This window comes from Meles meles, chromosome 13 (genome assembly GCF_922984935.1).
Source record: "Meles meles chromosome 13, mMelMel3.1 paternal haplotype, whole genome shotgun sequence".
Taxonomy (NCBI): Eukaryota; Metazoa; Chordata; class Mammalia; order Carnivora; family Mustelidae; genus Meles; species Meles meles.
In genome coordinates this window covers 39,621,806-39,649,781 of record NC_060078.1, presented here as the reverse complement: position 1 = coordinate 39,649,781, position 27,976 = coordinate 39,621,806, and the positions used below count along the sequence as shown (strand labels likewise).

Here is a 27,976-nt window from a genome sequence, read left to right as displayed (position 1 = left end):
ACAAGGAAAAATATTCAGTAACTAGAAAAAGACACAAACATGACAGAGGTAGAATTAGCTAAGACATGAAAACAGATTATTGTACACACCCTTGGGGATTTAAAAGGAAATATAAACATAATGAGGAAAGAAAAAGAAAACAGAAGGTCAAATGGAACTATTACAAATAGAAAATACAACAGTGGAAGTGAAGAATTCACTAGATGGGTTTAACAGCAATTAGACACTATAGGACAAAAGATCAGTCAACTTGAAGACAAAGCAATAGAAACCATTGGAACTGAAGGGTAGGGGTGGGGGAATTGAACAGAGCTTCAGTGACCTACGAGACAATAAGCAACCTGAAAAGAAAAAGGGAGAGAGGTGTATATTTGAAGAAATAATGGTCAAAGTAGTCTTAAATCTGATGAAAACTATAAATCCACAAAGCCAAAAGCCCAATGAACCCCAAACAGAATAAACAAAGCCACACCAGCCCATATCATAAGAAAAGTACTGAAATCCAGTAACAAAGAGAAACTGTGGATGTGAGTCACGAGGGGGAAGAAAGGGCACATTACATACAGAGTACACATACACAAGATATTTTAACCAAATGAAAGGAAAATGTATCAAAATGCGTGAGATGCAGAAAAGAGTATCAAATACTCATACTAGGAAAGAAGATCTAAAATCAATGATCTAATCTACCTTAAACAGCTAGTAGAAAGGCAAAGTAATCCCAAAGTAGAAGCGAGGAAATAAAAATAGGAGCAGGGGCGCCTGGGTGGCTCAGTCGGTTAAACCTCTGACTCTTGACTGAGGCTCCAGTCATGATCTCAGGGTCGTGAGATCAAGCCCTGTGTCGGGATCTGTGCTCAATGGGGAGTCTGCCTAAGATTCTCTCTCTTCCTCTGCCCCTCCCCCCCACTTGCACAGGCTCTCTCTCTCTCTAAAAAAATTTAAAATAATAATAATAATAGGAGCAGAAATCAATGAAACAGACTTAAGATGATGGTGGTAACAACTGCAGGAGAATGTGAATGGACCTAACACCCCCGAACTGTGAAATGGCTACAATTCTAAATCGTTCTGTGTGCTTTACTATAATTTTTCAAAAATAAAATTTAAAAATACTTTTTAAAGTCTTTAAAGATATCAATGAAATTCAGAACAAAAGAACAACAAAGAAAGCATCATCTAAACTAAAAGAAGTCAGATCCAAGAGTCCATCCTAACGTAGAGCGACGGAAGGCAAATGGATGGTTTTCCTAAGGATGGGGTGGGAGGGAATGACTACAGAGGGACACAGGACAGTTTCGAGAATGACAGAAAGGTTTTATATCTTCACTGGGGTGCAGGGGTTCTATGGGAGTATACACCTGTTAACTCACCGAACTACACACTGGAAGAGGGTAAGTATTATTCTATCAAATTTACACCTCAATAGAGGTGGTATTTTTAAAAGTGTTTCGGGGGGGAAAAAAGAGAGAGAGAAAGAGCATAAGAAGATGAGAAGATGGGAACCAAGATGGGAACAGAGGGCACTCCTGCACACAAGACAAATCAGTAGACTGGGTCATGCCAGCTATCTACTAGGGAAGGATACAGAGTTACACACATCACTGGTTGGCTAGACTTGACCCCAATCCTGGGAGTGTATAATAGTCATGTGCACTGGGCAATGATCACAGTGCACTGTGAACAGCCTCTGTCGGAAAACCCTGCTGATGATCCTGGTTTCCCACATGACCAAGTGAGAGCAGGAGCTGAAGCCCCGCAGGGAGTAGCATCAGGGTGTTCTAGTGGAATCCCTGATTAAGCAATCTTTGCCCTCGGCCTTGGAAAGTGCAACTATGGAAAAATACACATACACACACCCAGGAGATAAGGCGATCTATTTCATATGAATTGGGGCAACCCTTCTAGAGAAGTAATTTTGACTGTATAAATGTGTCAGCCAGGTCAAAACAACATACACACTCTCTGACCCATTTAATCCCACTCCTGGGAATCTATCCCAGCAAATAATTTCCCTCCCTTGCCCAAAGGGAAGAATCTGTACTATACCAAAGTAATCTCTGCATCCTTATCTAGGATAGTAAAAAAATTGGAAACAACCGAAATGTCCAATATGGGAATTTCCAAAAATACAATCAAGAAGACTATCTGGCAACCTAGAATGTTCTATGCTAGCAGATGCTGACATGAAAACACAGAAATCACGGCCGCAAGGTTGCCCTCACAAAGATGGGAAAGTGTTCTCGACTGCAGACAGGATGGAGCACATGGACGGGAAGGGGTAAAGCTGGGTGCCTTGTGCAGTCTTCTAGAATTTCCATGCAATTACAAAAGTTTGTTAAATAAAACTTGAAGAGAAACAGTTATTATTTCTCAGCAATGGAAGTGAAAATATACTATGCATATTATTAAAGCCCTAGACTTTCTCTTTGCACTCATTACCCAGAGACAGAAGCAGAGAAACTGCATTTGAGACCGGGCAGTCAGGCCTTGGGATGTGGTGTTACATGGACAGAGCTCAGCTCAAATAAGGGCCATTCTAGATCAGGGCTATGCAGAGACCTGAGCTCACCACAGGATGTGGGGAGCCCCCTATCAAAGGAGGTACACCGTATAGGCCAAAGAGAATTAGATCCTCTATCCACAAAGGTGCTGGGGGCAGGGGGAGGGAGCTGATCTTCCACGCCTTCCCCATCAGACTTGCTCTGCCTCTCCAGGGTAGGGTGACCACCTGTCCTGGTCTGCCTGGGACGGTCCTGGGACACACCTGTCATTCAGGCAGAATTCTTAATAACCACTCTTTCACTCTTAAAAGTTTCCTGACTTGTTGCCCTGCTCATGGGAGGCCTTTGTGGCTTTGAAGGAAGGGACCTGAAGCCATGCTGGCCACAGAGTACAAACGCCCGTGGCTCCCCTCTCACGTGCAGGCTCCCCGCTGGGCTCCGAAGCTAATTCCCACACTCCCTGAGCAGCGAAACTGCAGCTTGGCTCAGACCTGCCCACGTCTCCGAGAAGGCCAGGGGCAGGGGGCTCTCCTGTCCGCAGAATACAGGCTCAATGTCTATGCCACAAGGGGCCTCAGTTCTTCACCGTTCATCCACCTGTGAAATAGATCCAGGCAAGGGCTTCATCTGAACCTTCGCAGGTCAAACTCGATGCTGCTGGTGGGAAGCGATCCTGCGGTCACAGACATCCTCTGAATCGTCCCCTCCAGGGGATTCACTCGGCCAGACCAGGAGGGCTCGAATTCTTGGTGGCACCAGGTGGGGCGAGAACAAAAAACAGGACCCCCCGCAGCCCTTCCTCTACGGTATACCTCTCCCAGCAGCCCATCCTCTGCCAGTCAGAGGAGACGGCTTTTTAATCTGAATCGTGGGAAAGCAGAGATGGTACAGAACGAGCCGTCTGAACCATCTGCACGAGGCCGGCTCAGTGGCACTCGGCTTGGCCACAGTGTTGAGCAACAGTGCTACCAAAACCAGAACTCTGTACCCCCTCAACACCGACTTCCCCTTCTCCCCTCCCCCCGCCCCGGCAACCCCCCTCTCCTGTCCATCTATGGGAACTGGACTACTCTCGGGACTGCCTCTAAGTGGGGCCACACAGGATCTGTCCTTCTGTGACGGGCTTATTTCGCTTGCAGTGAAATCCTCAGAGCTCACCCGTGCCGGAGCATGTGTGTCACAACTTCCTTCCTTTTCGAGGTGGGGAAAGATCTCGCTACATGCACAAAGGGTGTTCTGTCTCTATTCATCTGTCGGTAGACACCTGAGCTGTTTCTGTCTCTTGGCTATTGTGAATAATGCTGTTGTGAACATAGGTGAACAGACATCTCTCTGAGACCCTGCTTTTTCATTCTTCTGGGTCTATACCCAGAGTGGAATTGCTAGATCATGTGGTAATTCTATTTTTTGACATTCTGAGGAACCTCCATACTGTTTTCCAGAGTGACTGCACCATTTTACATTCTCACCAACAGTGCCCGGGGATTCCAATTTCTCCACATCCTCGTCAACATCTGTTATTTTGGTGGGCGTTGTGTGTTTGCTTGTGTGTTTAATAATAGCCATCCCCATCGGAGCAAAATGGTATCTTCTTGCCGTTTTGATTTGCATTTTCTTTTTTTTATTAATTAATTTATTTATTTGAGAGAGAGAGACAGAGAGAGGAAGAGAGAGAGAGCACAAGCAGGGAGGAGGGGCAGACAGAGAGGGAAAAGCAGACCCTGGGCTGGATCCCAAGACCCTGGGACCATGAACTGAGCCAAGGGCAGATGCTCAACCAACTGAGCCACCCAGGCACCCCTTGATTTACATTTTCTTAAGACAAAATGACATTCTGCACTTGAAACAGGGCTCACTAATAAACCAAAGAATATGATTTAAAAAAAAAAAAAAAAAAGCAGAGGGGCACCTGGCTGGCACACAGCTCTTGATCTCGGGGTCATGAGTTAAAGCCCCACGTTGGGCATGAAACGTACATACATATATACATACATAAATATATTTTTTAAGTAGAAAGTGCTAGTGCCCTCACAACACTCCATCATCTAGAAGCATTGTTTCTCTGATGACCCCTGTTGAAGCCTAGCTCCCTGCTCACCCCATATACAGACACCAACTGCGTCCCCATTTGTCCTCTCAAGAGAGTATTTAACAGTCCCTTGGAAAAATCTCAGCCCTGAACCGAGGGAGAGAGCTTTAAAAACCCTGGTAGAGTGTACAGGTGTTGGTTATGAAGTATGTCAGTGTGCAAATAATTCTGAATGGGACAAAGTGCTCAATACAGCCTTGTTTGTTCTGGCTCCCAGCACGGGTCAGAGAAACGACAGGTTGCCTTCTGTGTATCTGAACTTGCCTGCCGAGCCCAGGTCTGCCCACAAAGCTGCAATCCCATCCCTCTGTTCATTGTTCCTTCGTCAAAACAAAACAAATACAAAAACTCTCTGTGCAAAACGATTATCTATGCTTTACTTCAAAATAACGGATGGAAAGGGGTGTGGGGAGGGAACATAAATTAAACAGGATCAGCTAGGAGTTGATCAATATTGAAGAAAGGTGATGGGAACATGGGGGGGGGCATTAGATCGTTTGATTTTGGTTATTTCTTCCATTTCAAAGAGAAAACTTCTCAGATGAAGTAAGGCTTGGCATACGACTGTAAATGTTTCCAGCGACCCTGGGAGGCAGGAGGCAGGTCTGTGACATAGCACTTCACCATGAAAACACGAAGCCTCCTCAGGACCACTCTGTGCGTGCAAGTCCAGCCCGGCACCTGGGTGCGGGCCTCCCACTGTACCTACCCTGCGTCTCCCAGAGGGCCCTGCACCCCGCTTCTCAGGCCTCACCACACACTAGAGCTCTGGTGGAGAAGAAGAGAGCAATCAGTGCCAAGCACCCAGAAGAGAGATGTCTGGGTCATTATCCCCCCAGGCTCTCTTGTGCCTCCCTGACTGCTCCTTTTTGTCCCTTCCTGCTTGGTCCCCAGGCACACCAACTGAGAAACAGACTCTTGACCACACACACTTGTCAGTCCTGCAGAATGCAGTAACACGGCAGGACCCTTCACTCAAGCAAACTTGCTACGATTAAGGATCCAGGAGCTCCAGTATTCGAATCTGGTGCTGCCGAGTTGTTACTACTGGGCAGGTTGGGAAGCTTCCCAAGAGCAAAGAATCTGTTCTGAAAAGAATGTGAAGAAATGGAGATTAGCGGGCCCTCAGCCACAGCAGCGAGAAGTTTTGCTCTCGCTGCAAAATTCAGGATGACCTTCAGAGGACAGGCACAAGACCAAGTAAGCAGAGCCTGGGGGTGGGAGAGAACAACATGTCCAAAGTGTCAGACTGTCTGCAAAGGCCAGGGGCCCCTCTGCCATACCCTGGGCCAGTGGGCAGGGCCTTCAGGTGGGGTGAGGGAGGGAGCAGGGCAGGTCCAGGGAGCCATACACTGCACGAATGAGGCAGTCACAGGCCTCTCATTAGAAAAATCCCACAGGAACCACATCAACTGTCCTGTATTGCCTTATTTCAAGGGAAATGATGAAGTTGCTGGTGACAGGTTGTCCAGGCAAAGAAAAAGATGTGGGGTGAATGGCCAAGCCACTGAAACCCACTAAACTCCAGAACAGAAACCCTCTAAAACTTTGAGATAAATCATTAGGAGTTGATGATGCTATATGAAATCAAGGGTAAAAGCTGAGAAGTCTTAGTCATCTGCCCTGTTTGCAAGAGTTCCAGTCCAAACAGGGCATGCCGACATCTGCAGTAGAAGCAAAATGTGGCATGATGGCCGATCATTCTGTCCCTCCTTCTCTATGCGCCTCCCCTCCACCCCGAAGCTGACCAGCGATGCTTGCTGCAGGTGCACGACCACGTCCCCTCACCCACCCGCACAGACTCAGTGTCTGCTTCTTCCTGGACCGAGCCCATTGGTGACACACACATGCTGTGCTACCTCCCCTGAGGCCCTGACCATCTCCAGCCAGTGCCCGAGTTTTCTGATCTTCTTTAAGGCAAGAGTCCTTGAAAGAACCGTCCTGAGTCACAGTCTCCACGGCCTCATATCCCGCTGGCCCCCCAGCCAGCCCCAGGTGGGTTTCCATCCCCCAACCAGGACACACAGCGGCTCTGACCAGGGTCACCAACAACCTCTACCTCTTCAAAGCCAATGCCAATTTTCTGTCCTCATCCTACGTTACTTCCCTGTGCACAGCTAACTGTTCCTCTCTACCTGGAAGGCTTCTGCAATACAGAGTCTCCTGGCCTCCCCTCAGCCCGCTTACTCACAGCCAACTCTGGAGCAGACTTTCCTCTTCAAGGAAGAGACTGCTTCACCTCTAGCATCCCAGGACTCCATATTCACACCTCTCCTCTTCTCAGTCAACACATTCTCCCTCTATCATCTCATCTAGCCGCCGCCCCCGCCCCCACCTTCTCTGATGTGGCCAAGACTTTCATCTCTAGGATGGTCACAGACATGGGAGATGGACATGTTCATGTGGCCAAGAGACCATTCTAACACTTCTGTCCCCAAATTCTCAGAACATGGTACCACCACCCATCCCTTCACTCTGCAGAATCATTCTAAAACTTGTAACCTACCAAGAATTACTAAAAGAAGTAGAAAATAATTCCACCTACTTACTGAGCATTCAAACCATTCAAATACCTACATGACCTGGTTCCTTCATGTCTCTGTCCTCACTTGTGTCCCCTCCCCCTGTACTCACTGAGCTCCAGCGACATGGCCTTCTCTTTGTCCCCTGCACATGCCAAGTGCATTTCCGCCTCAGGGCCTTTGCAGATGCTGCTCTTCCAGCCTGCAGCTTTCTTCCCAGACCCCTACTGGCTGCCTCTTCACGGGTACTCTGGTCTCAGCCCTTAAGTCCCCTCCTTGGAGTGCCCTCCCTCAACCTCCCTAGCCAAGGAGCTTCTCCCTCCCTGCTCTGCTGCTCAGGAGGCTAATGTCATTACTGGTTAAACACAAGCACCGTAAGGAACAGGGCTTTATTGCCCTTGCGCACTCTTACCTCCCAGAGCGCATAACAGCGCCTGGACCACAATCAAAGGGACACAAAGCGCCCCACTGCCAAAGTCTCGTTGGAAGCATCCCCACGGCAGGGAAGGGGGAAAACAGACCTGCATGTGGGCCAGAGCTCCAAGTGTTCCTGAGCCTCCAAGGCTGGGGTAGGGGTCCATTAGCCTGTTTCTGATCACCCCGGCTATCCCCGTCACAGTACTTAGCAGCCTGTTGTATAGCATTAACTTGTCACTGGTTCTGCCTGGGCAGGGGCTCTTGACCCTGCCCGCCTTCTCCCCTGGAGCCTTGCAGCGGGCCTGGCCAATCGGCAGTGCGTAAAGAATGCGATCCACTGAATAAAGGACAAGGCAGGGGACCAAGGTTGCTCTCGGGGACTCACCCAGAAGACGATGTTGTAGCTGAAGAGCAGGTACTTGTACCAGCAGCTGACCTCGGCGTTAGAGTATCTATAATAGTGCATCTTCCGAGAAGCAGGACCTGTGGGCAGACAGGGGGTGGTGAGACGACACATGTGGCTGCAAAACACCCCCCAAAACTGCTCCCCCAGGAAGACCAAAGGTGAGGCTCACACACAGACTGCAGAAGTCTGCAAATTGTTCCCATGCTCCTGCACAAGTCCGGGCATCACTTTACTATCAGTGCCAGCTACAGACTGGGCAAGAATCACGCTAAGTCAACTTTCTAAAAGCAGCCAAAAGAAGAAGAGAATTTTTTAAAGAATGGAGGATGCCAACTTTTATTTATTTTTTTAAAGATTTTATTTATTTGAGAGAGAGAGAGCACAAGCAGAGGAAGCAACAGGCAGAGAGAGGGAGAAGCAGGCTCCCCGCAGAGCAGGAAGTCCCAGTGTGGGGCTTGATCCCAGGACCCCAGGATCATGACCTGAGCCGAAGGCAGACGCTCATCCAACTGAGCCACCCAGGTGCCCCTACTACTTTCCTTCTGGAACCCAACAGCAATCCAGGTGGGCCCTTATCCTCCACCACCCCTGCTGCCAAAACAGTGGCTCGGTGGTGGGGAAGGGGGTGGGGGTCTCAAGCTGATCTCTGGGGGGCAGGCAGGACCTAGGGCTCCCAGGCGAATACTCACCCCAGCCCCTTGTCCTCCTCCCACTTTCTGGGGCTGAGAGGGTGGTGGAGGCGGGGGGTGGGGGCGCGAGGCAAAAACAGAAAAGGCTACTCAGGCCTTAAAGACACAACCCACCCACAACTGCCAGGAAGAAACCAGTGGCTATCACCTTGCCGAGAAAAGGCTGCTGCAAAATCCCTTCCTGGGAGTGGCCTCGGTGGACTGGCCACGGGCTTGTAATGTTCTGAGCAAGTGATGCCAAGCAGGGACACGCGAACCACACCCCTCTGGAATGGGTGCTATGACCGCTCACCCTCCTGGTCATGGGGCGGCACGGACAGGCGCAGCAGCCTGGACCCACCATTCCCTCACCTCCTCCCTCGGAGGGCAATGGGAGAGCCTGGCCTGTCCGGCCTCCAAAACCAGCCAGGAAGGGGACAGCAACCCAGTAGCCCCGCCCTGCCTTCAGCACAGGACTTCCACAAAAGTCCCCTCCAAGAAGAGAGTACGAATGCAATCCCAGGCACTGAGGGACACCATGGACACAGGACACACAAGAGGCCCCTGGGCAAGTTCCTGCCCTCTCAAGGCCTCAGCATCCTCAACAAACTGATCCCTAGCGTCCCTGGTGCTGAGGGACCCTGCTGGCAGCATCACATGATTCCTTCCAAATACAGGTCTGAGGGCTCTACCCTCTGCAGGTCCTGAGAAGTAGGTACAGGTTGAGGCTGAGAATCAGCATGTTTGATAAATTCCCCGGTGATTCTGACAAGCCTAACGTTCCAGGTATCAGCCCAGACACCAAGGGCCGCCTGCAAAGGTAGAAGGACTGTGCTAGCCACAGCCTAGCACACAGACCAGGGATAGGGTCAGATTGCCTGGTGGTAGGCAACTAACTAAAGGGAACCAACATTCACTCATTTGTGTTTCACACAAGACAAAACCCCCAAAGCACTAGGTTTTTCTCCAACTACAGGTGACTGGCTTCATGCACATAGAGAAAAAACATTTTTTAACTTAAAACTCAGGTAAGTTTATGACAGAGAACTGTCAACTTGGCCAGAAATACCCTAGAAGGCAGGAAAATGTTCTAAATGGTAGAAACCCTGTTCCTTTTTACGGACAAGACAATCCTGCTTCTTGGAATCGTCAAACACAGCCTCCTCTCCATGGTTCTTAGAGAAGCCTGGAAGGATGGCCATACCCTTCCCATGGAACTGGACTCCACAGACTGGGGAAGGCTGCCCAGGCATGGTACCCCAAAGTTCAGGAGTCCCAGAGAGTACTCCCTGGGCATCATTTAACCATGGTAAAGCTCTCTCTTAAAAGCTATGAAGCATGGGGATGCCTGGGTGGCTCAGTCAGCTAAGCCGCTGCCTTCAGCACAGGTCATGATCCCAGCATCCTGGGATCGAGTCCCGCATGGGGCTCCTTGCTCAGCAGGGAGCCTGCTTCTCTCTCCACCTCTGCCTGCCACTCTGCCTGGCTTATGCATACTCTCTCTCTCTCTGACAAATAAATAAATAAAATCTTAAAAAAAAAAAAAAAAAAAGCTATGACCAAAGTCAGACTCCCTTCTTCCTCCATAGAGAAACTGGCTAGTTAGCACAAGTCTGTCTGTTTTCCTCAGTACTGGCAACCTCATCCCTGCCCCCTGCTTGGAGCCTTTGGGAAATGATTACCCTGAGGTGATACGGGGACTCTCGACCTAGAGGTCCCTGTTCTTCAGCTCTGGCCAGTTAACCGTGGAGAACAGAGAAAGGTCACAGGAATCCCACCGGCTTGCAGGCTTTGGAGGGGGGAGTTCTCCACAGGGCGCCTGGCCACCCTCACATAGGTTTCACCCCCTTTCATGTGGCCTTGAAGGCCTCACCCCACAGACACACACCACCCAAGTAAAACTGCTTTCATGGACATCAGGGTCCAAATCCACACCCAGAGAATCTCCACACCCAGGACATACCCTCCCAGCCCTCACTTCCTGGAAACTCAGACATCTGGAATTACACTACCCAGGTCCACACCGGGAAAGGACCAGAAGCACCCTAAGCAACCACGATGCAGTGTACCACACGCATATGCGTCCCCTACACACCTGCCATGCACAACCCAGAACATTCACATCAGGCATCACACCATTTCTGTTGAACCAAGATAACCCTCTGTGGCCTCAGGGTGGGGCTGTCCCAATGACAGCATTTCCCCATCCAACTCATGAATGAGGAAACTGGGGAGGGGAAACAGTTCAGTCTTTGTCCACCCCCTTGTTTATTCCTCCCTTTGGGAAGATAAGGCACTCAACTAACCTCAAGGTGGGGAGAGCTCGCCCACCCCCCCACCCCCACCGTGAACCTGAGGAGCAGGGAGGAAAAGCTGCCTCTCACCCTTGCACTGCTCTCTATCCCACCGGCCGGAGGGTGGAGAGGCAGATCCTGAACTTCAATGTCACCGAAAGATCCTGTCTCCATACCGGTGCATCCCAGGGTATAAACTAAAGGAGGTAATGAGGGAAGGAGGTGATGGAAAGGTCTGGACCCCAGCCTAAACCACACCCTCCAACACGGGGTTTCAGCCCTCATCTGGAGACAAAGCCAGTGCTGAGCTCCGAGGTCTGGCTGGGCGGCTTCACCACATCAGTGAAGGGAAAAGGACTGACGAGTACACCTTAGCTGCCAACCTGACAGTCATCCACACTGACACGGAACCCCAAGAAGGGGACAAGTGCATCAGTGCTGAAACTAGAACCCAGATCTGACTCAACATTCAGCCAAAACGACTTCGAAGGGACTGTGGTCCCTGACAGCTCACCAGTCACATCAGAGGAAGGCAGAACTTCACTCTCCATTAAGTAACTCGACGAAAACCAACACCGTTCCAGGGCACCTGCTAGCTCAGTGGTTAGAGCAAGTAACGCTTGATCTCAGCGTTGTAGGTTCGAGCCCCATGTTCGGTGTAGAAATTACTTAAAAATAAAATCTTTTAAAAAGCAAACAAAAAAATCCGACCAAGACCATCTATCTTAAAACACACACACACCAAGGATCTTGTTTTAACAAAATAACAAAATATCTTAAAAGATAGCTAAACTTTTCACAAATGCTAATTATCATTGCAACAGAGAAGGGTCTCCAAAAGCTATTCTGTAGCTTTCATATTCTGTAGAACTACATAGAAAACAACGATCAGAAAAATTTAATTCCAAGTCCTGAAACTGTCTCAGATCCCGAACTTATTAAAACAGAAGAAAGCATTTACATGACAAAGTTTTTGTCACAACATGTACATCTCAAAGAGGAAGGTTACAATCACATTATAGTGTTGAGAGAGCTGGCTAGCAGTCTGAGAGCTAACTAATAAGCCAAAATAAATCCAAATATTTAAGGTTGCAAGCACGCACAAAATAATAGAGCATTTCAGGAAATCTCCTTCACTTTTGACCCAAGAGGGAAAACAATACAAAGTATAAAAATATCAATATGAAACAAATAAATAGTTTTCAAATTCCCATACAATTAAAAATAACATTAACATAAAAAGAAATACAAATGATGTTTTCAGCAGCTGCAGCAGTTATGACAAAGGGTAAAAATCTACAATATATAAAAATCCATACTTAAAAGACTCCAGGGGCACCTGGGTGTCTCAGTGGGTTAAAGCCTCTGCCTTCAACTCAGGTCATGATCTCAGGGTCCTGAGATCAAGCCCCGTATCAGGCTCTCTGGTCAACAGGGAACCTGCTTCCTCCTCTCCCTCTGCCTGCTTCTCTGCCTACTTGTGATCTCTGTCTGTCAAATAAATAAATAAAATCTATAAAAAAAAAAAAAAAAGACTCCAGCGTTAGACACAAGGACAAAGGATATGGACATTATATGAAATGGATGGACAATATAACTAACATGGCAAAATGCCCAACACCACTGGACAGGACACTGAAAGACAACGCAGAGACACTATTTCATGTAACACCGTTCAGCAACAACACCCGCACTACTCTAGGCAAGCCCCTGGTGAGGGTGGCAAGCTCGTACCTGGTCACTGGCAGCAGAGTTGACTATGACTACCCTTGGGCAAGCAATATGTTTAGAGATATTCAAAACCAAAAAAAAAAAAAAAGGAAAAAAAAAAAAGTCATACCCTTAATCCAATAAAGTCATGACTAAGAACTTGCCTCCAGAAAATAAACCAACAGAGGAAAAGGAATATGCATTAAGTATGAAATCTGAACATCATGGTTTGCAATTACGGAACAATTTGTAAGCATGTGGTTAAAGGCCAAAACGGAATATAAGAGTGTGGAAATGGCTGCATGGGGCAGAGGATTCTCTAAAAACCTTTCCACTGTTGTGCTCACCATTACCACCTCTGCATTATACATGCAAACTGGCCACTGCTGGGGTGGGGGGGGGAAGGGTGGGCGGGCCTACCTCAGAGGGTACTGGCCCCCAAATGTGATGACCTTTACTGGCACTGTAGACCAGGCTTGTCTACTTTGGGATCATTTCAACCTGTAAGAGTCCTTCTTTCTCCCTCTTGCTGTTTATTTATTTTTAATATTTTGTTTATTTGCGAGAGAGAGAGTGGGCATGTGCGCGTGCATGGGGGGAGGGGCAGAGGGAGAGAATCTCAAGCGGACTCTCCACTGAGCACGGAGCCTGACAGCGGCTCGATACCACAATCCTGAGATCATGACCTGAGCCAAAACCAGGAGTTGGACACTTAACCGACTGAGCCACCCAGGTGCCCGAGCTCGTCATTCATTTTCAATTTTAAAGAAAGCAGCACATGCTCAGCTGTAAAATATCTGAACAATTCAGTAGGATGAAAAGTGAACTGGCAATGAGAACCACTAAACACTGTTTTTCACATTTTCACCATGACCCATAATAAGAAACACACTAACAAAATCAAGCCAGTGCCCACATACTCGCATGCGCAGCTGAGCCTCATGAAACCATCCCTCACCCATTGGGTGCCTTGCGTTCTAGATTTGCTATTTCCGGTTTTGTTTTGTTTTGTTTCCCAAGATCATGCTTGCATATTACCTAAGAAGCAACCACTGTAAAAAGCTGTGTTGACAAAAAGAGCAGATCCTGGGCCACGGCTTGGGACCTTTTCAAATTCCAGCTGATCTTGGTATTTATACCCCACACAATAGCTCTTAGAAACTTCTGTACACAATATACTTGCGTTACTATTCCCCGGCTTTTCAGTTCTAGGTGTTACCTACCCACTTCCTACTCTGAAAGGCAAGGATATAATTCTCTCTCTCTCTCTTTTTTAAAGATTTTATTTAGTTATTTGATAGAGAGAGATAGTGAGAGCAGGAACACAAGCAGGGGCAGTGCGAGAGGGAGAGGCAGACTCCCGCTGAGCAGTGAGCCCAGCATGGGGCTTGATCCCAGGATCCTGGTGGGATCATGACCTGAGCCGAAGGCAAACGCTTAACAACTAAGCCACCCAGGCTCCCCAAGGATGTAACTCTCTTTACTCCCGTGGAAACTGCTTGACCCCTGATACTCCTTACTCTTCTCCTTTCCTGTATCTCCACTCCAATTACAGTTAAACTCCACCAATGACTGGAGTGATTTTCAGAGTTTACATTATTATGATCTCTTCAGCTATCAGAGTGAGCCATATAAACCATCATTACTGTTCCCACTTTTTGTTCTCTGGAATTAATAATCCTCTTATTTTTCTGTTTAATTTCCTATAAATTTATCAACATTCAACCCCAAATTCAATGCCAGTTGTTCAAGTCTCCTTGAAGTACATTCATTCACACCAGATGTTCTAATTCTATTTCTTCTTCCAGAGCTTACTGAGTTCGAGCTGGACTGTTGTGCAGAATTTCCTTTACTTCAATTTGGGATACAGCCCCTGAGAGATGCAGTCTTGGCTCCACTGGGTGGAGAAACCCGTCTGTGCAAAAGGCAAGGTTTTCGGACCCTGTATGTCTGAAAGCATCTTATACTACCCTCATCCTTGAACAAAAGTTTGTGTACAGAGTTGGGAATCAATTTCACAGAGAATGACAAAGGCACCACTCCACCATCTTCTATATTCCAGTATACCAAGAAGCCATGAAATCACTCAGATTCCTGATCTGTGTGTTTGATGTGCTTCTTTCTCTCGGTAAAGTTGTAGAATCATCCCTCTCTCCCTGGCATACTGAAATTTCAGGGCATTGGTCTGGTTTATTTTCACCCACTTGGCTCAACAACTGATGAGCTCTTCCAATATGGAAACCAATATCCTTCTAGGAAATTCTTTTTCTTGATCATTTTCCCCACTTGTATTGCTTTCTGTTCTCTCCTTCTGCAACTCCTATTAGCGGACACGGGAACTCTGCCTGATCCTTCTGCTCTATTATCCATCTCTTCACCTTTTTTTTTTTTTTTTTAAATCTGTTTCCTGGAAGACTCCTTCAACTTTTTCTTTTAATCATCCTGATACTTTTGTCCTGCCCTTAGTTTTTAAACTTTTAATCATTATGTTTTCAAAATATTCTTTTTTTAACAGTATCCTGTTCTTACTTCATGGATATGAAATTTCTTTTCTCTCTGAGAAAATGTCTAAATTTTTTTCAAAATGTTCTTCTTCCTAAATAGGGATGTTTCTCTCAAGTTGCTTTTTTTTTTTTTTTCTATTTGTTTTGCTTCCTTTCACATTAGGCAGCTTCTTCAGATGTTAGTAACCCTTGATAATCCCCATAATTAAGTAATCCTCATGAGGAAGAGTAAATGCCTAAAAACTAGCTGGAAATGCTGAGTCCTGGGGCTTGTGAGTTTCTGTTGTAGGCTGATCCAACTGCCGTTTGCTGGGAAATCCTAGTTGTCACCATCATTATCTCCTTTCTCCTAAACCAGTCAGGTTCCCCCAGTGAGGTCTCCTTTATTTTAATCTCCTCCCTAGAAGGGAAGGATCTGGATGTCAGTGTTCTAGAAGCCAAACAGAAGTAGAAAACTGGGGAATGAATGTGATCTGCCACTTTTACCTCCAGGAACGCCTGGAGTCTCACCTTCTGAAGAAGGTTTTTCCTTCTCCAGAATAAATCTCCAATGTCCAGCCAAAGGGGAGAGTGTGTCACCAAGCATCACAGAGGAAGGAAAGTAATCTAGGTATCTAACCACATCAGCTACTCTCCAATAATTCTTATATTTAGCTACCTCGGATGCGCCTCTGCCCCCCTTACCCTGAAGTAACAATGTAGTGACACCAACTTCTCTATTTTAAACTCGGTCACTCATGCATCTATTCCTGGCTGGCAAATTCTTTCTTGTTGTCGTTTCTTCTCCCATTTCCCCTGTCCTCAGAGACTCATTCCTTTTTAAAAATTCCCTTTATCTTGGGGCTCCTGGGTGGCTCAGTTGGTTAAGCAGCCGACTCTTGGTTTCAACTCAGGTTGTGATCTCAGGGTCCTGGGACTGAGCCCCACGTCGGGCTCCGTGCTTAGCAGGGAGTCTGCTTGAGGATTCTCTCTCTCCCTCTGCCCCTGACTGCACGCACTCACACTTGCTCTCTCTCCCTCTCTCAAGTAAATAAATAAATCTTTAAAAAAATAAATAAAAATACAAATTCCCTCTATATTAACTTCTGTGGGGTTCGGTAACAAAGTAAAATTAGGCGAGTCCACTCAATCTAACAATTTACCAAGATCTCTAAGAAGACTTCAAAATATTTTTAGTTGCCATCTTTTTCCAGAACAAAGCAAAAAACCAGAAAGCATGATTTATCACCATATAAAAGAAAGGGCAAAATAAGCCTGCAGATGTAGTTAAGATGACTGATCAACTGGCTTAAAATAGTGAAATTATCAGAGTGGGTCCAACGTAATTATGTGAGCCCTTAAAAGCAGAGCTTTCTATCGGCTGAGGGCAGAAGTAGCCAGTTTCCAAGTACAAGAAGTATGTGGTGCATTACTGCTGGATCTGGGCTCCAGGAGCCATGTGCCCGGAGCAGGAGTTAAGGGCAGCCCTGGCTGACAGTCAGCAAGGAAGCAGGTCCTCGGTCCTACAGCAGTCAGGAACTAAGTTCTGCCAACAACCAGCATGAGCTTGAAAGCAGATTATTCCCCAGAGCATCCAGAGAGGAATGCGACCCTGCTGACACCTAGCCGTGGCCCATGTGAGACCCTGAGCAGAGATCCCAGCTGAACTACACCATACCAGGACAGCACCATCCACCCATAACCTAGAACCCTCACCCCTCCCTAGTCACCCTTGCTGTCTCCTCTCCCACTCAACTCTCCAGTCGGCCATTCACCAAGGTTCAACCAACCTTTCCATGTGGCTTTCGAAGCTCCCAGCACTGACACCTGGCCGGGTCATGGGCCCATCCCAGGGAAGGGCAGCCTGACTCCCAAAGGAGCTGAGGGCCCTGTTCACCCCCAGGTAGCATGCCTCAAGCTCTGGACATCTCTAGAACCCGAGAAGGGAGACCTCACAGCCCACTGGGGGCTGGGGAACATTCTCAGCCCAAAGAAACAGGCAGGCCTAAGGTGACGAGTCTAGGAAGGGATAGGTGAATAGGGAAGAAGAAGAGGTTCCAGTGGGCAGGAGGGTCACAAAGGCAGGCCAGAGTAGACTCTCACTGCCCACAGGAATGGTATGGAATCAGCCCCAAGGCCCAGCCACCTACTGAGAGGGGAAGAGCTCAGATCCACAGGATCTCTACTGCTCTCTGAGTCACGCTCAGAGTCCAAGTGTCTATGTCCCATCTAGCCCATTCCCCTCAGGACCCAACTCCTCACAGTCAGGGTCTGCCAGGAGCAGTGTGCACTGGACATGGTGGCAGCAGCCACTCAGAAGTATCCAGAAGTCTCACTGTTCCTCTGGGAAAGACACTACAAAGCCAGAGAGGTGAGGGTGAGCCACCCCCACTTATCAAGGGGACAGCGTGCCCCCGGCACACAGGTATGGGAAAAGGGAGGTTCCCCGTGTTCAGAGACTGGAGGCCCAGGGATGGCCTCCATGTGGAGGTCCAGGGAAGCCCAGGCTACCTGCTCTGAGCCCCAGCAGGCTCCCCAATGTGCCTGGGGTTCTAAGTGCTTGGTTTCCTGTATGAAACTCTGAACTTAGCAAACATAGCATTAGGAGTTTCCACCACCAAAACCCACAGCCCAAAACCTGCTGAGTCTAAGGCGCACCAAGGGGCCTCCTTGTTGATCTTGGTGAGAGGAGAGACCTTTGTCTACCTCAGTGCTGTTACCAGGAAAGAAGCAGAGGGAGGGACGGAAGTGGGTCAGAGGAGGGAAGCGGAGAGGCAAGGGCTCAGCGGGAGCAATGCTGGGCCTAGAATGGAGGTCACCTAATCCAGTGATTTTCAAACTTACTATTTTTATTACTTTGTAAGCTACAGGAGGTTTTGTTCAAAGAAACTCTGACCCAGAAACCCAGCATGGAGACAGGCAGAGCAGGTCACGCATCTCAGGTGTCTGGGAGCAAAGGGGAGGCTCCACGAGGGGCACACTTGAAAATCATGGGCCTGGTCCAGGGGATCCCAAATTCCAAAGAACATCAGAACCATTCAAGGAGCTTTTTCCAAAATGCACATGGAGACTAGTTCAATAGGACTGTGACAGACCTGGAAATTCACATTTTTAAGAGCTGTCCTTCACGGCAGTCAGTTTGAAGGGACACTTGCTGGCCAATCCACAAGAATCTGAGCCTCAGACTAACCATTAGAGTAATGGATTTTAACTCACTGAATAAAATAAAAATCTGGAGTCCGCTCAGATATACACCAATACATGGACAAATAAACAAGTGGAGAAGAGAAAGCTCTCCTTCACAGCAGAATGCCAAATGATAAATGCGGAAGGGATTAATGGAATTAAAATATCACTGTTCAGCCACCATGACAGAAAGAACTGTCATGAATCTGGTGTCAAGAATCATCAGTGGGTTTTTTTGGTTTTTTTTTTTTTTTGGTCTGTTACAGCTGCTACAACAAAGTCTGCTAAATCAGACTGGGTAGCTTATAAAGAATGGAAATTTATTTCTCACAGTTGGGGAGGTCCAAGATCAAGGCACCAGCAAGGCCAAGTCAGGGCCCTCTTCCTGGTTCAAAGCTGGTACCTTTCTGCCATGTCCCCACATGCTGGAATGAGCAAGGGAGCTCTGTGGTGTCTCTTTTAAGGGTGTTAATCTGATTCATAAGGGCTCCACCCTCCAGACCTAAATACCTTCCAAAGGGCAGTCAATGGGGCTGTAGATTTCAGTATGTGAATCTGGGGGACACAAACATTCAGACAGTAACGGGTTCTAAATTTAGTTGATTAAAGTTTGATGAGAAACAGCCTGTTTACATGGTCTCAAAGGATCTCCCCATAGGATACTTATTAATTACAGAGAACATAATAGTAACTCAGCAGTGGAGAAACCTGGCAGATACCACCTTATTAACTAAGTCATCGCTGTTTCCATCATCAGTAATGAGTCAGGCCAACACGGTCCCTCCTGAGGGGATGTACTGAGAAGACACCTCATTTCTGTGGTATTCCTGATGAAAATGCAGAATGTGAATCTCAAGGAAAAATCCAACAAATTCAAGTTAAAGGAGATTCTATAAAATAACTGGCCTCAAGTCAAAACGTAGAGCTTGTGGCCATTTTCCTTAAACAAACCATCCAACAAACGACAATAACAAATGCAAGCAAACACCACGGTAGGAGCAAGAGCAAGCCTGGGGCCCAGAGAGAGATGGTGAGGCTGATTCACCAGGCAGCTCACCCACCGGCCCACCCCGGTGAGGCAGGGCCCAGTCACACTCAGCTGCTGCCCGCCAACTTCCTGGAAAGCTGGCTGAAAGGAGGCCTGGCACCTTCCTGTCTTCCCGGCGGCTATCCCCTCTGCCGTGGAAGGTGACAATGGCAGCTCGCAGGAGGACAGGGAGCCCCTGCTGCCACGGTGCCCAGTGCCCCATCAGCACGGCGGGCCCGTCTCTGAAGCCCTAATGTCTACACCCAGAAGCCGGGTGTACACAAGATGGGGAGAATCCAGGCCCAGTTCACAGTGACATCTTCAATAGGAACAAGACTCCAGGAGGCCAGCACACCGAAACGTCCAGACCTCAGGGGGATCCACCTGGGCCCTCTGTCCACTCTGAAATTCTCAGCTAAGGGTCTGGGGAACAGGTTCCCTCGACTGGAGAAGACTTGTGGAGCAATCCCCGAGTGTGCCAACTCGCTCAGCCCGTCCCTCCCAGGGAAAAGGCTTTCATGGTGGGAGACAAACACCGCCGACTTGACTGCACATGTCTGGACACCTGCTGCGTGCAAGGCACCCACAATGAGGCTGTGGAGGCCAAGCACTCCCAGCGAGACCGCTGCCTGACTCAGGGGACTGGGGACACACTTCCTTCTACAAAACTCAGAGTCAGGAAGGTGCTGGAGGGCAGGATCCTGCACAGGAAGGAAGGAGGAGGCGGGAAGCTGGTCAGGAAATGCTTGACAGAGAGGCTGCTTTAAATGTGAACAAGACGAGCACTCCACATCGAGGCGGTCACCAGCGTGCCCTGAGATGGAGACCCCACACGGCCGCCGCGACACAGAGGCCACCAACCGTCTCACCCCCAAGGCTCCCCGAGGCGATTATCAGCATGGCCCCGGGTGTGTCAGCTGCTCCAGGCCAGGCCCTGCCAACAGTGTCACTACACGCCAGCGTAGCTGCCCCCATAGAGCTGATGCCGCGGGGCCCTGCCCGCCACAGATGCTCCAGATAATGAGCGGGCCCACTCGTGGGGAGAAATCAGCTCTGCTCCAAGAACTGAGCCTTCCCCACCATGGGGGGCCGCGGGGGGTGGGGGGGTAACAGGAGGTGTAAGGATTTGACCTGCACATCTCATGTAGACCTGAAGTGTTCTCTTTGTAGGTGTTTGCCCCACCCCCGTCCTGCTCAGGGCCAACACACACACACACAAACGACGTAAGAGAACTGACAATTACACATGTTGACTCCTTTTCTTCCAATTTTCCATGCCTGAAATGCATCAAGATTATGGTTCTAAAATGTTAAAAACCTTTGTACCCAGCATTGCACAGTCTGCTACGATATCCTGTGTTTTAAGACAACGAACCCACTTCACCCCAAGGACAGCATTGGGAGCACCCCGGATTCCTGCTCCAGGGTGGGAGTTCTCCAAGGCCAGGGCAGAGCCTGGCTTCTGGCTCCCTCCCAGCAATGCAAACAGCCCTGGGGGGCAGGGGGGGTGCTGTCACAGAGCAAAGAAAACAAAACAAACTTCCCAAACAAGCTAAGAAAAATGAAGCCTGCTCAAAAAAAAATATAAATAGAACTATGTGCACTGAAAACATAGAGAAAAGGAATGGGGTGGAGGGAGAGATTTTTTTTAAAAAAATGCAAATCAGTGGTAGGCCCTGCCGAAAAAGGCTGAGAGGGGTCTGTCAGGAGATTAGCAGCTCAGTCCCTAAACAGAGTCCCAGCAGGCTAGCCCCCACCCCCGCAGCTGTGCGGGGAGCCAGGTCTCCTCCAGCCTGGCAGACTCATGCCCACAAACCCCCATCGGAATGCAGGAGGTGGGCAGGCAATCCTACTGGTATCAGAGGAGCCGTAGCAAACTTTTTTCTGCTACAAAAGTAATGCACAGTCCCCTTTCTGAATGATTTCTTTGAACTTCAACATATACCATAACATCGTTCTACAGAATGGTTTGTGTTTCTATGAGAAAACAACATTTACAACCTGATTCTGATCCTGTCGTCCAGCTGGGACAGATGAGGCGGGGCGAGTGGCACCAGATGGCTGAGGAAGGCTCCCTGCCACCCTTTCACAAAGGAGGGCTCCGTGCTGACTTCGCCAGCAGGCTTGGGGGAGGTGCCTGCAGCTGCCGGCCCAGGGGGCTTTCTCGGTCCCCAGCCCCACCTCCCCGTCGCCCCCAGCACCCAGGGAGAGCTGCTGGAAACTGCACACCCAAAGGGACAGGAGCTGTCAGAGCTCCCAGACCCGTATGAAGTCGACAGCTCTCAGGAGGTCTGCGAAACCACAAAACAGACTAAGAAAGGTGCTAGAGCAACAGGCAGGCAGAACAAAGGTGTCTGAGCCAGGGCTTCTCAAACTTGAAAGTACATGCAAATCACCTGGGAATTTTGTGAAAATGTCAGTGCTGCGTCTCAACAAGCTGGCAGGTGTTGCCAATGCTGCCCTGCGACAGGCCCGTGGGCAGCGCATTGAGCGGAGAGGGGCCAAGATGCCTAACAGAAAAGCCACAACCATGAGGGCAAGTCGTGGGAGAAAAGGCCACCCACCTTGACTGTGACTAGATTGACGGGGATGTCATCTGCTTTGCTGGAGTTTTGGACTTTGTTCAGTATTTCGATGCCTCCCACTGGATCCTTCCAGGTTATTTTTATTCCCATTTCACAGCTGTGGAAGCTACTCTAACCCAGTGACTGTTGAAGCTGAACTCCCTGCCTCTTGGGCATCTTCCAAGAACGACTGCTGTGACTTCCGGCAGAAAACACACAGCCTAGAGCTGTGACACAGAGTCCGGTCCTGGTGAGGGAGGCAGACAATGGGAGGAAAGCCACTGAGCCGCCAGGCACAGGAGGCCCAGGGGATGCCGGCTGGGTGGGGAAAGGCAGATAAAGGGCCAGAAACCAACCCTAAAGGGGCACCAGCGAAAGGATGGTTTTGCCTTCTGGAATCCACAACAACATGGAGACAAAATTTAAACCAGAGAGCAGACCCCCCCCCCCATCCTGCCTCCCTGCCACCCCCAACCCCCTCCCTTGCAGGAAGAGGAGAGGGGATATTTAGGTACAAAGAGTGTCTCTATGTCAATGTTTCTGTTTTCACTTGTAACAGCCTGGCCTCACTTTAAGGGATGGTAAAATGCAGAGATTTACCTTCCTCCCCCGACCCCAGATTCAAAGAGGGAATGCAGCCTTTTGGAGAGAGGAGTTACTCACTCATACCACACCCAGCCCCTGAGAACTGATATTATAGGTTAGGCCTCAGGGTGTGTGAGTTTCCATTGTGAAAAACATCTGTGGAAGGGACCATCACCACCACCTCTCGAGAACCTAAGGAAGAAATGCCTTCTGCCAATCCCATCTAATAACATTTCCTCCCCCAAAAGATCCTGAGTTAGCAAAAGGGCATTCAAGGTAGTGACCAACCATTAGAGTCAAAGAGCTCAGAGTCAGAGTTAAAATGTTCCTGAAGTTCATCTTTGCACGCCTTCCATTTTCCAGAGGTGGGTGCCTATGGAAATGAATTGCCAAGGTCCCCAGGAAAGAGCCGGTGGTGGAACTGGGACTCAACCCCAGCCTTCCACCCCCACTTCCAGAGCAACCATGACCCTTCCCAGCCCCGTCTGGGTCCAACTACCTAAAAGCAGCACCTGTGTTTCAATGCATTTAAAAGTAAACTTAGCTTTTTGCTCTGTCTTATGCATTTGCTGAAATGACGCCACTCCAAAGTACAACCCCGTCCAGGGCTGGGACTCACTTCCTAATTCGTGAGACCTGGCTAATAAGGAAGGGAGCGGGATCTGCCACCCCAAAATCTACCTCTCTGGCATAAAGATTACCTCGATCTAGTTATTTTTTAAAGACAGCAGGCAGGGGAGAAGTTCTGAGAACCAAGGAGAAGTTACTGAAGGGAAATTTACATGGACAAGGGGAGTCTCCACTGGTAAGGCTGTCTCCTCTCAGTACCAGGAAGACTAGGATGACACCAAATCATAAGAAACTCTTATCAAGGGAGCCAGAGCCCAACTTAAATCTGCACTAACAACCTTATCCCGCTTCCTGGTCTTCCCTTCCAGCCGAAGCACGCATTTAAGGTGATGGGTTAGGCCACTTCAGGCAGTTCCTCAAGTTCTCCTGGATCCGTCTCATGTATGCAGGTGTACCGTTACTAAACTTCTGTTTGTTTTCCTCCTGTTAATCTGCCTTTTATTACAGGAGCTCTCAGTGAAGAACCCAGTAAGGCAGAGGGAAATTTTTTTTTTTATATTTTATTTATTTGACAGAGAGAAATCACAACTAGGCAGAGAGGCAGGCAGAGAGAGAGGAGGAAGCAGGCTCCCCATGGAGCAGAGAGCCCGACGCAGGGCTCGATCCCAGGACCCCAGGATCATGACCTGAGCCGAAGGCAGAGGCTTTAACCCACTGAGCCATCCAGGTGCCCCCGGAAAATTATTTTTCCTCCCCTACAGTGAGCCAAGCTGATCTCAAAGATGGATGGGTTTTGGATGGGTAACATAAAATGCTAAACACAAAAAATAGTGAAAGTTACTAGTCCTCATGCAAAACAACTCTATTTCAAAGGCAGGTGACTATTACAGATTCTGGCTGCGGTTTAGAAAGCAAAGCAAGAGACTTCTGGTTTGGGGCAGGCTCAACTTCAGAAAGAGGTACCCAAGTGTAGCGCTCAGCTCTGCCGGCAACTCCACCCCATGGGTGAAATCGGTCCCCCAAGAGGAAGCTCATTACGCCCACCAAAAACCGGGGGAGGTGAGACACAAGGGCAGGGGATGGGTCCCCTCAGCTGGGAGAAAAATTCCCACAACCATACAGAGATCAAAATAAAAAGAAACCTTCTCAGCCACCCCTGCCACTACATGCCAAGAGATCCTCCACGGTCTTCACGCAGGAGGGCCAGCAGGTAAAGGAAGACCACACCTGGTGCCTGGGAGCAGCTTTGTCTGCCAAAGACCTAGAGGCTAGAGCTCCCATGGTGCTGTGTGTCCTCTCTCCCTCCCTTCTCTCTCACCTCCTCCACCGCCACAAACAGGTGGGACCTCTCCAGGTCCCCACTGCACAAGTCACCAGGATTCTGATCCAGTAAGAGGGGGTGACCGTCTCTAATCAAAGAGAGATCTCAGCAACCCTGGGGAGATGGGGAGATAGCTGGGAGAATGGAGAGCAGCCGGGGGACTGGCTCAGTGGGAAGATTCATGTCCTAAGGGCTTCCACTGGTGCTCTGCACCCGCTGCCTGCTGCCTGCTGTCAGCCCAGGCTGCTGCCCGCCTGAAATTCAAGAGTCTGGACGCGGCAGAACAAAGGAAAATGGCTGGGGTTTCAGGCAGCATGGCGGCTACAGGCCAGCCCCCTCAGCAAGCAGGCCGCTCTGTAGCTGAGCACTCCAGGCAGGAACAGGGGACACTGGGCTGAGCACTGAGGTACAAAGGGAAGTGGAGCCTGCAAGGCTAACAGTATCCCAGGCACACATCTGGCCGCCACCCAAGGGCATAGCTGGCCCAGGAGAGCTCAGGCAACACAGAGGCGGCAGGCAGGTGGCTGAGAGGACAGGCACCATGCATTCCCACTCCTTGCCCGATGCTCTAAATTCTTGGGGGAATGGGGGGGGTGGAGTGGAGGGGCGGTTCCAAGCACAGCATAGAGACTTGAGAGGGGCAGAAGGGAGATCCTGATGGAGGTAACCACAAAAAGCAGGGCCCACCTAGATCTCCAAGAAGGTGGGGGGGGGGGCGCACTGGGAGAGGGCAGAGTCCAGACTGGACAGCTCACCCAACATCAGGAAACACAAGAGGGCCCTGGAGTGGCTAAGACTGGTCTCTCAAAAGACTTCTAGAAGCATAATGGGCTCCTGGGGCCACCAACAATAGCAGCACTGGGGGCCCCCTCCCCTCTTCCCCCCTCCCTGCTCAAAAATCCACACAATGGGAGGCAGCAGGAAACCAGGGCAGAGCCTGTGAATAGCTCCACTGTCAGTCCCCAGGCCCCACCTCCTCAGCCCTACAGGTCAGCCCTAGCTGCTACCCGGCCACAATAGGAACCTCTGTGCTGCCCTGGCCCCAAGGCCCACACAACGGAGCTGTGGGCATGGGAAGCTCTGGACTTCTCACAGGGGCAGTAAGTGATGGCAGGGGCATGGGGCAGGGGCACAGGCATCAAACCCACCAGTTCAGGGTCCTGTCAGCCCCCTTTCATCTGCCAGCCAGCCCTAAAAATCCCCCTGCTTCTGGCCCTGCCCAGGCAAGGGGCAGCCAGAGCCACAGAGGGAAAGACTGTGGTCACTTACGAGGCACACAGTGACCACGGGGATGGAGAAACAGATAGAGGGCTCCCAGAAGTCCCAGGAGGATGCCAGGAGATGGCTCCCACAGGCACCCTCTCTCACATTCCTCCCTCCCTAACCCCAGCCCAACCCAAGAGGAAAATCTCAGCTGCCCTCAACCCCCAGCTTCTACTCTGAAAGGAAGTGGCCTGAGAAAACCCATCTATGATTTACACCAGGTGCCTTCCACCCAGGCTTTTAAAATCAGAGGGTGGCGGGGCACCTGGGTGGCTCAGTGGGTTAAAGCCTCTGCCTTCAGCTCAGGTCATGATCCCGGGGTCCTGGGATCGAGCCCCATATCGGGCTCCCTGCGTAGCGGGGAGCCTGCTTTCCTTCCTCTCTCTCTGCCTGCCTCTCTGCCTACTTGTGATCTCTGTCTGTCAAATAAATGAATAAAATCTTAAAAAAAAAAAAAAAATCAGAGGGTGGCAAGTCACACCCAAAGTGGCCTAAAGCAGCTGGGGCTAAAGAGCAGGTTGGAGACGGGGGATCCTAGAGCAACAAAAGGTCCAAGGAGGCCAGGACAGGAGGCCTAAACTCCACACCAACCCCCAAAACTGAAGAAGAAAGTGGATGCCCAGGCCCTGCTGGTTTCTCAGCCAAGATTCCTGGGTCACACCCCTGCCCAAGTCATGCACGCTCCTGGGCCTCCTCAAACTTCCATTTGCAAAGCCTCTCCTCCCTCCCGAGCCCTCATCTGGCTCAGGTCACCTTCTCTTACATCACACTTTTGGGTACACACAGGGCAGTCAAGAGCTGCAAGCAACAGGTGCTTTGCGGAGACAAGCTAACCTGAGCTGAACCAAAACAAGACTGCGGTGGGAACCAGGCCACCAGCGCCACCCCCCCCCCCCCGGCCCCCAGTGTTCTCCCTCCAGCTCGGGGCTCCGCCTGCAGAAATAAATACAAGATCCCTCCGGAAGAAAAGCTTGGAAACTTTCCTTCTCTCCCTTGTAATCAAAGCAATGTGCTTCTTTTCTCGTTAAGCACTCAATGCCTGGACTCCTCTCCCAGCCGTCTATTACAGGCCTACGAGCATGTGCAAGGCATTCCTGCAGCTTGGCTTCTAGAAACAAAATTGGTACTGAAAGCAACCTCGATGTCCATCAATAGAGGCTGACAAAGTGAATCACGGTTTACCACACAGCGGAAGAACGTGTTGCTCTTAAAAAGAATGGACTCAACTGTGAGCTGAAATGGAACAATCCCAAGATAAGCTTTAGAGTAAAAATCACTAAGTACAGCACAGAGTAATTAGTATACTAGCAAGGGGATAAGGGGAGTACAGAGAGGAGACGCATGACTGGGCGCCCAGCATCTGGTGGTAGAGGCCTCAGGGGAACAGAACTGAAGGGGTCAGGCATGGAAATGCTAATTTTCACTATGTATCTTTATGTGTTTTTTTAGTCATGTATACATTTTTTTTTAATATTTTATTTATTTGACAGAGAGAAATCACAACTAGGCAGAGAAGCAGGCAGAGAGAGAGGAGGAAGCAGGCTCCCCGCGGAGCAGAGAGCCCGATGCGGGGCTCGATCCCAGGACCCTGGGATCATGACCTGAGCCGAAGGCAGAGGCTTTAACCCACTGAGCCACCCAGGCGCCCCATGTATACATTTTTTAATTAAAAAGTTAAACCTAAGGTGCCTCATTTGCGCAGTAGGTAGCACTCAATCTCATAAAAAGTTAAACCTAAACTGACATTTAAAATCCCTCGTGTTTAGGGGCGCCTGGGTGGCTCAGTGGTTTAAGTCTCTGCCTTCGGCTCAGGTCATGATCTCAGGGTCCTGGGATCGAGCCCTGCATCGGGCTCTCTGCTCAGTGGGGAGCCTGTTTCTCCCTCTCTCTCTGCCTGCCTCTCTGCCTACTTGTGACCTCTCTCTCTGTCAAATAAATAAATAAAATATTTTTAAAAAAACCCTCGTGTTTAAAAATAAATTAAAAAATGAAATAAAATAAAATAAAATCCCTCAAGTTTGTGACTAAAGGTGTACACACAAATCATCGCACCTGTAACTCTCCACATGCAGCTTCTGGTATCTCTCTAAAACACCTAAACAGGTGGCAGGGGAGAAATGGGGGGGGGGGGATGCTTCTGTCACCAAGAAAGAGTAGCAACTCAGAGAGCTCCTGCTCACAATTCTTCCCCAGGTCCCAAAATAGAAGTTTTCCCAGGAAGACCAAGAGCAGATTCTGCCAAAGGCAGAAAGGAAACTTAAAGTGATCTCACAAGGAGACCCGGGCGGGGGGGGGGGGGGGGGGGACTCCCTGGTGAGACTGAAAGACCCCCAAGCTTCAGGCCATGTGTGCAGGTGTGTGGGAGGC

The 27,976-nt window shown here is 49.4% G+C and overlaps 1 protein-coding gene across 2 annotated transcripts in view; it reads right to left on the bottom strand.

Moving 5' to 3' along the window:
* The window catches only part of TSPAN14 (tetraspanin 14), a 59,042-nt gene that overhangs the window by 17,635 nt on the left and 13,431 nt on the right, over window positions 1-27,976 (bottom strand). For both annotated transcript variants that reach the window (XM_046026828.1, XM_046026829.1), the window contains exon 2: window positions 7,918-8,015. In XM_046026828.1, the coding sequence (XP_045882784.1) occupies window positions 7,918-8,015 (98 nt within the window). The remainder of the gene's footprint in view (window positions 1-7,917; window positions 8,016-27,976) is intronic.